This window comes from Xyrauchen texanus, chromosome 25 (genome assembly GCF_025860055.1).
Source record: "Xyrauchen texanus isolate HMW12.3.18 chromosome 25, RBS_HiC_50CHRs, whole genome shotgun sequence".
NCBI classification, from domain to species: Eukaryota; Metazoa; Chordata; class Actinopteri; order Cypriniformes; family Catostomidae; genus Xyrauchen; species Xyrauchen texanus.
In genome coordinates, this window is record NC_068300.1 from 22,178,579 (window position 1) to 22,193,276 (window position 14,698).

Genomic DNA, 14,698 nt, shown 5'->3' on the forward strand with positions numbered 1-14,698 from the left:
ATTTCACCATATCTCTGCCCTCCTCATGCTCAGGAATTCCAACAATTTGGATGTTATTCCTGCTGCTCCTATTCTCAAGTTTTTCAAGAACGTTTTCCAAATCAACTTTGGTTGCCAGCGGATTATCAGATAATTCCCTCTCCGATGACTCCAGATAAGCGATCCGCTTCTCTACATCTGCCACTCTTGTAACCAACTCAGAGAATTTTGTTTCCATTGCCGTAATACACAGACATATTACAGCGAGATCTAAGTCAGCAACAACTTTAATCAGCATCACAAACATGTTGGACAGCTGGCATTAAATTTCTCCCACTGCACCATTCAAGTTGAGTCCCCTGTTTGTAGGCCCATCAGAGGTATCAGATTGAGCACGTAAGTGTCTTTTAATATCTCCAGAGCCTGAGGATTTAGAATTTTTGACATTGACTTTAAAGAGCAAATGTGTAGCAAGGTGTTTCAAATCTCCCCAGATTATAAAACAAAAATAACAAAACTAGCAAAGTGTGGAGAGCTCGTCGCCAACACGTCCGCTCCGCGCATGGTGTCACGTGACTCCCTTTAAGTTTAAGAGTTTGTGTTTCCATTTCTGCTAAGTGCTTGTGATGTTTACAGAGTATTCTGTTTGCCACTCATATAATTAGATAAACTTGGGTACATGATTTTATTCCAATGTTCTTACTCTAATCTAACTCACAGGTCTGTCAAAAAGCAAGGCAAGGCATCTGATCACAAGGACCAGCTTTCTGCCCTCAAGAGCCAAGACCCAGAATTTTACAAGTTCTTAGAACAAAATGACCAGACACTTCTGAATTTTGATGACTCTGATTTCTCAGAAGATGATGACGATGAAGAGGAAATGTACCACAAACTCCCCTCTCAACTGGAGGTCAGTCTTATCATACTGGCCTACTTGCCATATATATATATATATATATATATACATGCACATATACAGCAAATTATTTCTGTGTTACTAGTGTGATGTACTTTTCAATTTTTATGCTATAATTCAGAGATATTCAATTACATTTTTTATATTAAATTCACATGATTTGTATGTATTACCACTGTGCTTGTTTTCTTTGGGATATGAAGATCCTTGTGTTTATGTGTGACTTTAGGATGCTAACTCGGATGATGAGGATGAGAAAGAATCAGAAACAAAAGATGCAAAAAAGACTAAGACATCTAAGGAAGGTATCAAGATCACAGAAGCAATGATTGAAAACTGGAGAAAAGGACTGAGGGTAAAACATTTCTCTGTATTGCTTATTCTTTTTTCTTTTTTTCAGTTTAAAAAAAAAATAATGTTTTTATTAGGAACTTCCAGTTGGTCAATACTAGTGTTGTTACGGTACCAAAATGTCAGTAGTCGGTGCCAATACCATTGAAATATCACGGTACACGATACCATTTCCGGTACCAAAGCAAAAACAGGTTACTAAACAACACTCTTTTAATAACAAAGTTAACAAAACATTAGCAGCAGAACTAAGAACAGAAATATGCCATTGAGCAACACTTTAAATATATTATTTTTGATTTATAACAAAACTGTACAATGTATGCTTAAAGTATTTTTGAACACTTATATAAGATTTGCTTCAACTTTTGCAACTTTTACTTTAAGTTTTTACCAAGTACTAAAAAAAAACTAAATAAACAAGCATACAATAGAATGAATAAAAAACAGTTTCCAAACTAATGTGCAAAGTGCTCTCATATTAATAAAGCTGCATATTGCCATTTTTATTCACGATAAGAAATGCACAGTGACATATATTATGATTAAATAAGTAGCGAGCAATCGCGTTCTTTTAGGCATGAACTGTAGTGCTGCTCTCGCGCGTCATTAGTTTAATATGATTTCATTTTACGTAAAATGAGATCAAACACCTATTCGGCAATGAACATTTTTCTCGTAATTTTTTTATTTTCGCCATTGTCGATAATGTCGATTAATCGTTTCAGCCATAATGCAAATGATATGCTTTTAAACTAACCTGCTTTGGTTGCTTGAATTAATCCGGGTGTCTTGTCTTTCAGGTGCTTTATTAAATTTGATGTGTTTCCTCCTTTCGTCAGAAAATTGCGAAAGCACCGTTTACAAATAGGTTTTTGCTGATCTGCGATGTTTCCCTTTTCATCAGCCTCAAATACAAAGAATTTCCAAACCTGGCTTTTTCCACTTTTTTCAACAAGATTTAGTTGAGACTCCGCAGCAGCTTTGATTGTCGCCATCTTTTGCTTATTGTGGGAGTTCAAAATGTCCCCACTCTCCGGTACCTTCAGAAATTCTGATGTCGTAAACATTTTTTGTTTCAGTACCGACTTCGTACCGGAGTACTGGTATTTTTGACATGTCCTATTACTCACTGTAAATATTACTGCTTAACAACAGTATTGATTGACCAATATACACTCACTGAGCACACTATTAGGAACACCTATACACCTACTTATACATGTGATTATCTAATCAGTCAATTGTGTGGCAGCAGTGCATAAAATCAAGCAGATACGTGTCAGGAGCTTCATTTAATGTTCACATCAACCATCAGAATGGGAACAATGTGTTCTCAGTGATTTGGACCATGGCATTATTGTTGGTGCCAGATGGGATGGTTTGAGTATTTCTGTAACTGCTGATCTCCTGGGATTTTCATGCACAAGAGTCTTGAGTTTATTCAGAATTGTGCCAAAAACAAAAAGCATCCATTGAGTGGCAGTTCTGTGGACGAAAGCATATTGTTGATGAGAGGTCAACAGAGAATGGCCAGACTGGTTCGAGCTGACGGAAAGGCTATGGTAACTCAGATAACCACTCTGTAAAATTGTAGTGAGCAAAATAGTATCTCAGAATGCATAACATGTCAAACTTTGAGGCGGATGAGCTACAACAGCAGAAGACCTCATCGGTCCATAGTGTTCCTAATAAAGGGCTCAATCGGTGTATATATGTATACGGCTAATGCTTTTATTTTGTTAGGAGGGTGATAGAATGCAGATATTTGTGAGACAGTCACAAAATTGTTGAAAATAAATGAAAATATATTTGTTGTAAAAAATAGCTGTAAATAGCTGCATTTTCGATTGGCCAGCTGCTGTTTTTTGGCTGCAGACTGTCATGATTTCATGTGAAAATTGTGATACATGACCAGAGACATTTAGTTTTACTGTGCTCCTCTAAAGATTGTCTGTTTCAAAACTCCATAAAGGAAGCAAATAAAACCTGTAAAGATACACTTACTATTACCATATTTTGTACATATAAAGTGCCTTTTAAAGTGCATTGATTTATTAATAAGATTGCATATCCAAATATAAATTGGAAGTAAACATGGAAGTGATCACTATTGTGACCAGTGGGAAAATAAAGAGACCCATTTTTGAATAGGTGACTGATTGATTGCCATTATTAATTTGCTGGTTTTATATTTTTATTGTAAAAAATATAAAGTAAATATAATATGCAGTTATTCTTGGTTTGTCATTCCCTTTCCCTCCACAATAGCTTGAAAGGGAAAACATTTGTTTACAATTTTCTTTTGGTTCCTATTGGGCAACTGAGCAAAATGACTATCACACTAACTCTGTGTTTTCCCAATGGTTACAATTGTGACCAAGAATAAATCTCTTTTTATTTTTATTTTTTTTTAAGATTTAGAAAATGCATACCTTTTTCAAAATGCTGATTAATCAGCCTGCTCCATATGTCCATCTATTACAAAATAACAGTATACTGTAAGTGTGTGAAGGAAATAAGAATTTGCGAGTCGTGTGATTTTTCTGTCTCTGATTATGTTCCTTCATTGATTGTTTCAAGTAGCTTTAGTTCGGTTTTGTTTATTATCAGTTTCTCATAATTTTCTTTTTTTTCTTTTTTTTTCCAGAAAGAGCCCACATCACGTTTGATTAGGGACATCACACAAGCCTTCAAGGCTGCTGTGGCTACAACGAAAGGCGAGTCTGACTCTGAGGAGCTGTGTCGATATACCATCTCAGACAGCACAGGTAACTAACTGACCGTTGTATTCATGGATAGCACCCACTTACAGAACATAAAATGTTTAATATGGTCATCTCACAGCCTCCGTCTTTCTCCTTTCTACATATTTCCAGTGTTCAATTCCCTCATCCTGTTCTGCATACAGGAGATACATACATCGCTCCATAGAATGCTGAATCTTAAAGCTCCAGAGAAACATCATAAGAAGTGAGAGCTCCTGTTCCTCCATTTGTGAGATACTTGATCCTAGTCACTTAATCCAGTGTTTCCCAAAAATGTTTCTGCCATGGCACACTTTTTACGACTAAAAAAAAAAAATCTACGGCACACCACTATCCCACATAGGTCAACCATCGTCAATATTTTTCTTTTTCAAGAACTTGTCCATGTTTTCTGTCCATCTTAGTAGTGTATTTATTTGTAATGTTTTAAATTCGGCTATCCAAAAAACAAGTCACATACAGTACGTTAGACTTTGTCATCGACGGACAGGGTCCTAAAAATTCCGTCATCAGTTATTACCTGACATTTTAATTTTCATATTTTAATGATAAGACATTTAATAGCTTTTATTTTCATTCATTTTAATTTTTAATCATGAATTTACGAGCACATAGCACAATTCTGCATCTGTTCTCTCCATAAATAAATGGAGACACGGAGCAGATGAATGTTTTCTTTCCCCACAGTGATGGCGGAGGCTACTAAAACACGACATATGACCAACGCAATATTACAAAAAACAAATCGACTTAAACTCGCCTGAGCGTAATCAAACGCATCAAGGGAGACTGATGCTGAGGCAATTGTCATTACATTTTGTATCTTTGCCTCAGACAGACGACTTCTCATGGCAGTTTTAATTTGGTTCTGAGGCTGAACCCAGCGTCAAGCACCGCATTGCCCTCCACATGACAAGATTTGCAGAAAGCGTCACAGAGGGGCGATTTTACAAGTTTGCCACGTAAAAAAGTGGAAGGTGTGCACAATAAACATTGAAAACATGTATTTGGAAGAGAGAGAAAAAAACTTGCAGTTGCTTTGATAACAGAAAGTAATTAAAGTACTGCCGTGGCCAAAAGTATTTTCAGCGTTTACTGCTTCTGTATTTGTAGATTATTTCTATGGTTTCTATGGTATATTGGAAAACAATAAGCATTTCATGAGTTTTAAAGGCTTTTATTGGCAAAAACATTCAATATATGCAAAGAATCAATATTTACAGTGTTGACCCTTGTTCTTCATAACCTCTGCAATTCGCTCTGGCATGCTGGATATCAGCTTCTGGGTCAAATCCTGACTGATGGCGATCCATTCTTGACTTATTAGTGCTCAGAGTTGATCACAATTTGTGGGCTTCTGCTTGTCCACTCGCCTTTTGAGGATAGGTTCTCTATGGGATTAAGATCCGGGGAATTGCCTGACCACAGATGCAAAATTTCAGTGTAATGATCACAAGCCACTTCATTATCACTCTTGCCTTGTGACATGGTGCTCCATCATGGTGGAAAATGCACGGATCATCATCAAATTGCTCTTGGATCGTTGGGAGAAGTTGCTCTTGCAGGAGGTTTTGAAACCATTCTTTATTTAATGGCAGTGTTTTTGGGCAGAATTGTGAGAGAGCCCACTCCCTTGGATGAAAAGCAACCTCACACACGGATGGTCTCAGGCTGCTTCACTCTTGGCACGACACAGGACTCCAGGTAGTGTTCATCTTTTTTTTTCTGGACTATCGATTTTCCAGATGTCCCAAACAGTCGGAAGGGGGCTTGTCAGAGAAAATAACTTTGCACCAGTCTTCTGCTGTCCAATTCTTGTACTTCCTGCAGAATTTCATTCCGTCCTTGATGTTTTTCTTGGAAAGAAGTGGCTTCTTTGCTGCCCTTCTTGACACCAGGCGATTGTCCAAAAGTCTTCGCCTCACTGTGCGTGCAGATGCACTCATAACAACCTGCTGCCAATATTGAGCAAGCTCTGCATAGGTGGTGGCACAATTCTGTAACTGGCTCCTCAGGAGGAGATGGTTCTGGTGCCTGCTAGACACTGGGACATCCTGAAGCCTTCTTCACTGCAGTTGAACCTCTCTCCTTGAAGTTCTTGATGGTAAATGATTATTTCAGGTGCAATATTCTTTGCAGTACTTTACTTGCATGTGAGGCCATTTTGATGCAAATCGATGATGGCTGCACATATTTCTTTAGAGGTAACCATTGCTAACAAGAACACAATGATTGGAAGCACTTCTTCCCTCCTTTATAGCAATCAGTCTGCTCTTATAATCCAATCAGAATGATAGTGTGATTTCACCTGACTAGTACACGTTCACACTTTCCCAGGTGCTGGTGATATGATTAGTGAAATGATGTTAGCTGGTCATTTTGTGCCAGGGCCAAAAAACTGTGAAATTATTTTTTTTTGTGATAAAGCTCATTTTTTTTGGCCATTGAAGCTTTTTGCAATTATTTAAAATGCATCTGATCACTGCACAATAATCTAGAAACAATGTGAATCAACACCACAACAACTGAAGCAGAAAAATTTGCAAAACACAAAATGTCTGTCACTGCCAATACTTTTGGCCATGGCTGTACTTGTTTATGTCTAAGCGTTTTCTTGGTGAATTTAAATTAGTTCAATAACTCAGGTCTCTGATATTAGTAAACAACAAGGTAATATTTAATTAAAATAAATTATGAGACATTCAATGTCACTTCATAAATTTGGACAGTTTTTAAATATTTCTTGTTGCTTGCTACTCTCAAAGACATTATTTGTGACGCAAAAAACATGTGTGTGAAAAACACTTTAGTGTAAAGTGACGTCACTTCATAGACTTCAACGTATTCTGCACAATCACAAAAGTGACCGATTATGGTTTCAAAATGGCACATTTTTCCGAAAAGTGAGGAGTTTGGATTCCTGAAATTTTATATATATATATATATATATATATATATATATATATATATATATATATATAAATATATTTGTTTTTATTTTTTTATTATTATTTTTCATGCATTTATTTATTTTGTGGAATTGTGTAATTTTTCATGGCACACCTGACAATCTTTGGTTGGGAAACACTTAATCTAGACTGCACTGATAATGTTTCTTGTATTTTTGACAGTTCTGTTCCTTCATTTAACTTTGTGTCTATCCATATTTTCAGATTAATACTTCCATCCTCAAGTCCCAGGTGGCAAAATCTTCAGATTGATATTAAGATGTATCTAGCTGGTGTTGTTCAGGTAGATCTCTTTAATTTTTCCATGTAAGCTTCTATTTAAAGCCTCTAGAATCGGCAAACGAAATTACTAAAATAATGACAGGTTTCCCAAACACTCCCCCATCTTTTTTAAACAGTCCCTTTCCACACTTGTTCCATTAGTTGAGCCAATATTTCTGTGTTGGTCTAGTTAGGATGCTCAAACAAACAGAGCAAAGTTATAATAATACCTACAGGTTTTCTGTTTTTGGGGAAATCAACCTACAAATGGCTTACTTATAGTTTTCTCTGCATTTAAAACTCGAAAGTGGAAAGCATAAAAAAAAATGTAAATACACATTTCAACTTTAAATCACAGTGTTAAAGACAAACATGCATGAAATAAATTTTTTCTTCTTCACAGCTCCTATCCAGTTTAACACAGTCCACAGTCACAGCTGCAGTTCTCCGCCACGCCAACCAGATGGTGCCATACTACCTGTGTTTGCCGAAACAGTGCAGAAACTTGCTTAAAGTAAGATGTACAAAACACTCACAGTAACCTGATTAATTCTCATTGCCCTGAAATGGTTATTTACTAATCAGAAAATACAAGTCACAGCATTTGTTGTGTTCTTCCTTCCCTTTTTGATACTAGAACCTGATCAAACAGTGGAGCACAGGAGAGGAGACCGTTAGGGTCCTGGCCTTCCTGGCTCTCAACAAGATCTGTCGCCACAAACAGGACGTCCATCTAACCGCCGTTATTAAGGTAAGTTGGGTTTTATAGCTCATCATAAATGTATTTCATATGTGATTGGCTTTACTTTCCTGTTTCTTACTAAATAATGTGCATTGCAGCAGGAGATTTAGTGGAGTATCCATTACAATTTTGTGATTTATGTCTTTGGCACGTTCGGCACAAATCTAGATCCAACTGACTTCAAAGTTCAGTTTGTTTGATTAGTGTAATGGCTGTTTTCTCAGGTGCATGAAAATGGGTGTCTGTGGTTCACCTCATGTGAACTAAAGTACCATTCACGGTTGATGAGAAAATAGTTCACTCTGGAAATGAATTATTTATTGTTTATTTTGTGATACTGATATATATATTCATAATTTCCTCAAAATGAGCGGTTAGGGAATGCTGTGGTCAAATGAGTTCACTAAAATAATGCTAAAGTAGTGAACAAACATGGAGATTATTTTTATTTTCATTGAGGAATGATTGATCAATGTCTTGAAAACATGTGATTCCAATTAATTGATAAACTAATAAATCATTTGACCTCTTCACTACCTCAGTTAACATACACCTTCCAAAAATGAAAGACTAAACAAAGCTTCAGCATTAAGATTAAATGTTGGTACATTTGAAGTAGAGGTCGACTGATAGTGGATATTGCAGATAACTTTGGTAATGGAAAAGGCTGATGACCGATTAATAGGCCGATATATTTTTTTTAAAATCGATTTGTAGAATAAATCATTTGTTTGTCTTTCCGTACTATGAAGTGTACAGACATCGAGGCTACAAGCCCTAAAAGCAATTTATTGTGCAACCAAAATCCCAATGATAACCAGAAAAATTAGGATTTGGTGCACTATGTGGGATTTTTAACAATCCTCTTTGAGACACTAACATGACTGTTGTGTGCATTTTCCATTTCCCTTTTTCATTAGTAATTAGTAGCACCTAATAAACTTACACAAAAAAAAATAGAGCAAATAGTTTTCCTAAAAATGTTTGTCCACATATGTGGACAGTATGACACTTTTGTGACATTTTAAATAATACCAAGCTCTCTCTTCTCATTCATAAATATATATAAACAAACAAATTGATTAAAAAAAAAACGTTACAGACATTACATCAGAAATTAGCATTATTAATTCTGATTCAAATTAATGGCTTTTAGCTAGTATCTTCCAATCACTGTCAACCATGTTAAAATAAAATTATACATTATAAATTCTGAATCTATGTACTGATAATTATTGTCGCATGTCTGACAAACATGGTGAGTTGTCAAAACATCATCTGCAGCCTGAAACTGAACTTTTGGTCGGATTTTAGGAGTGAAAAGCGCTTATCTGCATTGAAAGCTATAGGATGCTCCCTGTATAGTGAATGACCTCCAGTGTGCTGTCTGTCTGTACTGGTCTCAGAACAGTTCGAAATGCACCTTATTTTTATCCTAACTCCATATAAAGCCTCTGAAAGCAAAATGTTTCAGCTTTTCAATGAACCCATTTACTCTCAATGTGATAATGCACAATAAATGTAGGATTTCTTAGGAAAAAATTTCCTTAAGTACACATTAGTGTACGTTGTGTCTAGCAGCGTGGTGTTTTGTGATAAATCGCTCAAATAAAAAAAATGGCATATCTGATGAAACTAGAGACTAATCTTTTGACTCAAATAGCTTTCAATGTGTAAACTTAATTAGGTTTCTTATCAGATGTAGTTATATTGGTGTTTCTCCTAAAGACAAACTCCACTGTGATTGTCGCCATGTTGTTTGGTCACATGACTCAGTGCTTTGAAAGTTTAACCCTTTACGAACAGCCCAGAGTCTTCTGAACTGAGATCAGTAATTTTAAATTAATTTAAATTATGCGAAACCAAAGTACAACCTCCACGTTTGTGTACACTTGAGTCGCACCAGGATAAACAAACCCCAGATACACCAGGGTCTCTGTTACAATGCTCTGGTCTATATGTAAGTATTTACCTAATGAAGCTTTTTGTAGCCTAAATATTCACCAGAGGAAGAGTGTTTTTTATATATATATATATATATATATATATATATATATATATATATAGTTTATATATAGTATATATATATATATATATATATAGTTTATATTAGTTTATATTTAACCAGATTAGGTTTATTGATGAGGAATAATAAAAAATTATGGGTGGAAAAAGTTTTGGCGTAGAATTTTGCCCTTAACCGATTTCTGATAAGCAACTATCGGCATAGATTAATCATTAAAACCGATATGTGTCTTTCTCCAATTTGAAGTCTCATGGTTGGAGTAACACTTTAGATCACACAGTCCTTTGTTTGTTTTCTCTGTTCAGCAAATGTACATCGTCTACGTAAAGAACTGCAAGTTCACATCGCCCAACACTCTCCCCATGATCAATTTCATGCAGAGGACTCTCACAGAGATGTATTCACTGGACACACAGGCTTCGTATCAGCATGCGTTCATCTACATCCGTCAGCTCGCCATCCATCTCAGAAGCGCCATGAATATGAAGAAGAAGGTAGTAATAAGTCTTGACCTGTTTTCATTTCTCTTTTGAAAAGGCTTCCTTAAGATTTAGCAGATATTGTCTCATTGTTTTGTTTGTGTGTGTCCTCAGGAGATTTATCAGTCTGTGTATAACTGGCAGTATGTGCACTGTCTGTATCTGTGGTGTCGGGTGCTGAGCACCATTTACCCCAGTGACGTTCTAGAGCCACTGATTTACCCACTTTGTCAAGTCATCATCGGATGCATCAAGTATGTGTTTGCAAGAAATTTCAACCAGTATTACAGACAATGTAATTTTTTTAATTACGTATTTGAAATGTTATTTCCGGCAGGTGGCGCCATTAACCACATTTATTTTTCCAATCCCCAGTATGTAGACTTGTTCAGTTTATTCCATCCATTGACGTCTTCAGGCTTGAATAATGCATTACTTTTTTGCAACATTCAGAGAAAAGAGCTCATGAAGAAAAACTACATAATTTTTTTACTGTATGAAGATTTATATTAAGTTGAATGTTTTCAGGTAATCTCTAAGTCAGCAATTGTTCCATGATGTCTGTGTATATTTTTTTAGGCTTATGCCCATCTCACGGTACTATCCTCTGAGACTACACTGTGCAAGAGCCCTTATTCTACTCTCCAGCCGCACCAAGACATTTGTGCCTGTCCTGCCCTTCCTGCTGGAGGTGAGACATGCCACCATCACTCCCCAGATTTCTTGCCCTAATACCAGACTGCATGGAATAAACAGGTGTTTCTGTGTGTAGGTAGATATGGTTTGGATATGAGTAAACCCTGTACACATGGCATTTGTCATCACTGATAGCTATAAAAAGGCTCCATATTTCTTGCTCAACCTTCTCCAATTTTGATCCTATATGGTCTACATCAAAGCTAATTCTTTCTCTCTTCTCAGTATTCAATGAGAAGTCATCAGAACATTAATATTTTAAATGTATTGCCACAGCTGTGCTGATATTCGGTGCAATAACACAATTTTAAGTTTGATATTGCTTTTATACAACAGATCTATAAAGAAATCACGATATGGCCTGTTAGTTTGTCTATTTTTGCTCTGCTAACAAAAAAGTTCTGAAAAAGTAGCCAATGCAGGATATTAAACGTAGTGCTTTGCAGAACAAATCATAAACTGAAAGCCGGTCTGGAATGCCGCAAAGAGATGCAAACAGCGAAGTTATTCTAAATATCAGCACTGTTGGTATGTAACTTCTCCAATCAGATTAGGAGAAGGAAACTGTTGTATAATGGAAAATAAAGAACAAACACACTACGATAAGATGTGATGCCACAACGGTCCACAGCCTCTATATTACATGCTCATAGATAAAAGACAACAGAGAACACAGTGCATGGTTTGCACAAACGTGCATCCAAATGTGTATGAACGATGCGCATCTTCGTGTTTGGGAGAAGTAGAGGTCACAAACGGTCAACATTTTCCACAGTACGAGGCAAGTGACAAAACGTGTGTGTTTGTGTGTGGCTAGCGTGGGCCCCTGCGGTGACAGCTGTTGTGTGAATAGAAGCGTGGAGGCGACAGCAGCCGAGACCAATGGAAGGGAGGGCTGGTGGATTGGGGAGGGGGTGGTCACTGCTTTACTGCGTGCGCCCACCAGTCCTGTCCATACTGTGATAAAGCCTGGGGTGGGAAGAGAGTATGTGTGTGTCCGTATATGTGTGTTTGAGGGTGGTCTGTGGTTCCCTCAGCTCTCAAACATGCTGTGCAGACCACATCCTCTGTCAGTGTGGCGACTCCTACCGACCACCTTTTTGCTCCGTGTGTTTATTTGTGATGCAGTCCACTTCCTGTTTTCACACTCATGCTAAAAGCGGGCGTTCAGCAACATGGCGTATTTTAGGGCATCTCTCTCATTCTCTCATCCTGTTCTCTCTCTTTATCTGAGCTCTATGATTTTGTGCTTCCGGCTGCAGTGGCCCCTGAGCATATCAGGTTGGGACCATGTGCCACCACTTCCTCCTGTGTCCCGCAGGCCGACACCACATCCGCTGTTTGTACAGACCGGCCGTCCATGAGTGCGCACGCACACACACACACACACACACACACAAGATGACCTCACCACGCAACTTCAACTCTTCTCAATTTGAAAACACTGAGACAGTCATGGGAGAAGTCACAGCCATCCACCGAATTGTGGGAGCCGAGGATTAGCTGGCATGAGAGCTGGCATGATGTGCTTGGTTGTGGAAAAATGTGGACTGAGCTGTAATTGTTAAAATTAAATCTGAATTATTTCATGCAATAATTAATGAAGTATAGAAATGTACAGTTTTGTATCAGTTTTTGGGAGCAAGTAAAAATTAGTGAAGTATTGAAGGAGTTTTCATGTCTGCTTGGCAATTGTGGGCCGCATTACCTTCACTACTATGTTAGGGATGAACGATGTAATCAGATATCGACGATGTCTTACAAAGATCCTGATGCCAATTGCGAACAGATGATGATCGACAATATCGGGAAATGGCAAAACCATGGATCTGGGAACTCGCCAAATACATTAAACAGTGGCCAGGGTGTGAAACTAGCACCCGCCACCCACAAAACAGGACGAAGCTGAATTGAGTCCGCAAGCTCCTTGTACAAATTCAGCAATTTCATGCATTTGCTCATCTACCCGCAACAGGCGGATGGCCTGTAAGACTACTCTGAGTGACACATGACAAGAAATGCTGTTAGTCACAAAGACATGCGCTTGAAGAAACACACTTTTTATATTTTTAAGAACAGAAAAGCTGTCAATTCTTCTCTGATTCGCTGTTTGTTTAGATGTGTGCAGAGTGCACCATAGCTAGTGGGGTGAAAAGTGGTAATGATTCTAGGGTCCCAAAGGTCCAGGGGGGCCCACAACAAATTTGAAACTGTATTTTTTTTTTTAATAGGTAAGGGGCCCAGAGCATTATATATTCAAGGGGCCCAAAATTCCTTGCTTCGGCCCTGGTGTGCAGCACGAGCCTGTCATGTGGGACAAGCGCATGTAGAATGTTTTCACACTTTTTTTTTTTTCTGTTTCATTCCTCTGAAAACTGTTTGTAAGAATAATGTCATCTATGAGAATGCTGAAAATGATCTCTGATCATATTGGTAGGTGCTGCGAGTTTAATGCGCTTGCATTAATAATTTTTCCTTGCGGCTGTTATGCATTGTGGGTTTTGTGGTGCAAATGCAGCCGTTGGAGATGGTAAATGTGTGGATTTGGGGAGGTGGTTAAAAAAAGATTAACAAAGAGGTGCTGAGAGTTTAGGTCACTTAATTTCCACTCGGTTGGCATGCATTGTGAATGCTACTCTGTAGTTTCAGTAATGTATATCTTTGTATAAAATAAACAAAGAGAAAAGTAATTAAATCATAAAGTAATGCAAGACACGTTCACCTTAAACATAAAATTGAGTTTTTCTTTTGGCAGCATTAACTATCACCAAAATTAAATACCAACACAAATTTGATATGAACACATTTGGCAGCATTTTTATTATCATTGCCTTTACATTTATAATTGTCTTTAGTTCTTAATCTGTAGGCTATTAGTAATTTTCAACTTGGTGTTCCAGTGGAGTCGCTCGAGAGTCGCTGTGTTTGGTTTTGGCGACCCTCGGCAGGGTGGTTGAAGATGTAGGTGGATATCACAATATTTTAAGGCAATTAATTTATGTTTTGTAAAGAAATTTGACATTTATATTAGTCTGATTCATTTCAGTGAATCAGTTTGTTTGGACAGTGAATGAACTGGTTCATGGAAAGATTAACTTTTGGTTTGTCAAATATTTAAAGGAATATTCCAGGTTCAATACAGGTTAAGCTCAATTGACAGGATTTGTGGCATAATGTTAATAACCACAAAAATAATTTGGACTCTTCTTAAAAAAAAAAAGAAAGTTACAGTGAGGCACTTAGAATGGAAATGAATGGGGCAAATTTTTGGAGGGTTTAAATGCAGAAATATTTTTTTATAAAAGCACTTAAATTCTTCTGTTAAATCTCATGTATTATTTAGTTATTATTTGGTAAAGTTGTTTAAATCATAATTTTTACAGTCGTTTTAGTTGTTGACAACATCGTCATGACAATGAAGTTGTAAAATTTAGTTATAACTTGACTCAGAAAAGGTTAGTAAGCAATTTTATCACATTAAAATCGTGTCAACACGTATATTGTTTCTCTA

General features: G+C 37.1%; 1 protein-coding gene across 1 annotated transcript in view; it reads left to right on the forward strand.

Annotated features, from left to right (window-relative positions):
• noc2l (NOC2-like nucleolar associated transcriptional repressor) overlaps positions 1-14,698 on the forward strand; it is a 59,150-nt gene that overhangs the window by 7,885 nt on the left and 36,567 nt on the right. The window contains exons 3-12 of the mRNA XM_052092037.1: positions 700-889; positions 1,125-1,250; positions 3,897-4,017; positions 4,126-4,219; positions 7,188-7,266; positions 7,648-7,758; positions 7,882-7,995; positions 10,318-10,506; positions 10,606-10,745; positions 11,071-11,182. Coding sequence (XP_051947997.1) covers positions 700-889; positions 1,125-1,250; positions 3,897-4,017; positions 4,126-4,219; positions 7,188-7,266; positions 7,648-7,758; positions 7,882-7,995; positions 10,318-10,506; positions 10,606-10,745; positions 11,071-11,182 — 1,276 coding nt within the window. The remainder of the gene's footprint in view (positions 1-699; positions 890-1,124; positions 1,251-3,896; positions 4,018-4,125; positions 4,220-7,187; positions 7,267-7,647; positions 7,759-7,881; positions 7,996-10,317; positions 10,507-10,605; positions 10,746-11,070; positions 11,183-14,698) is intronic.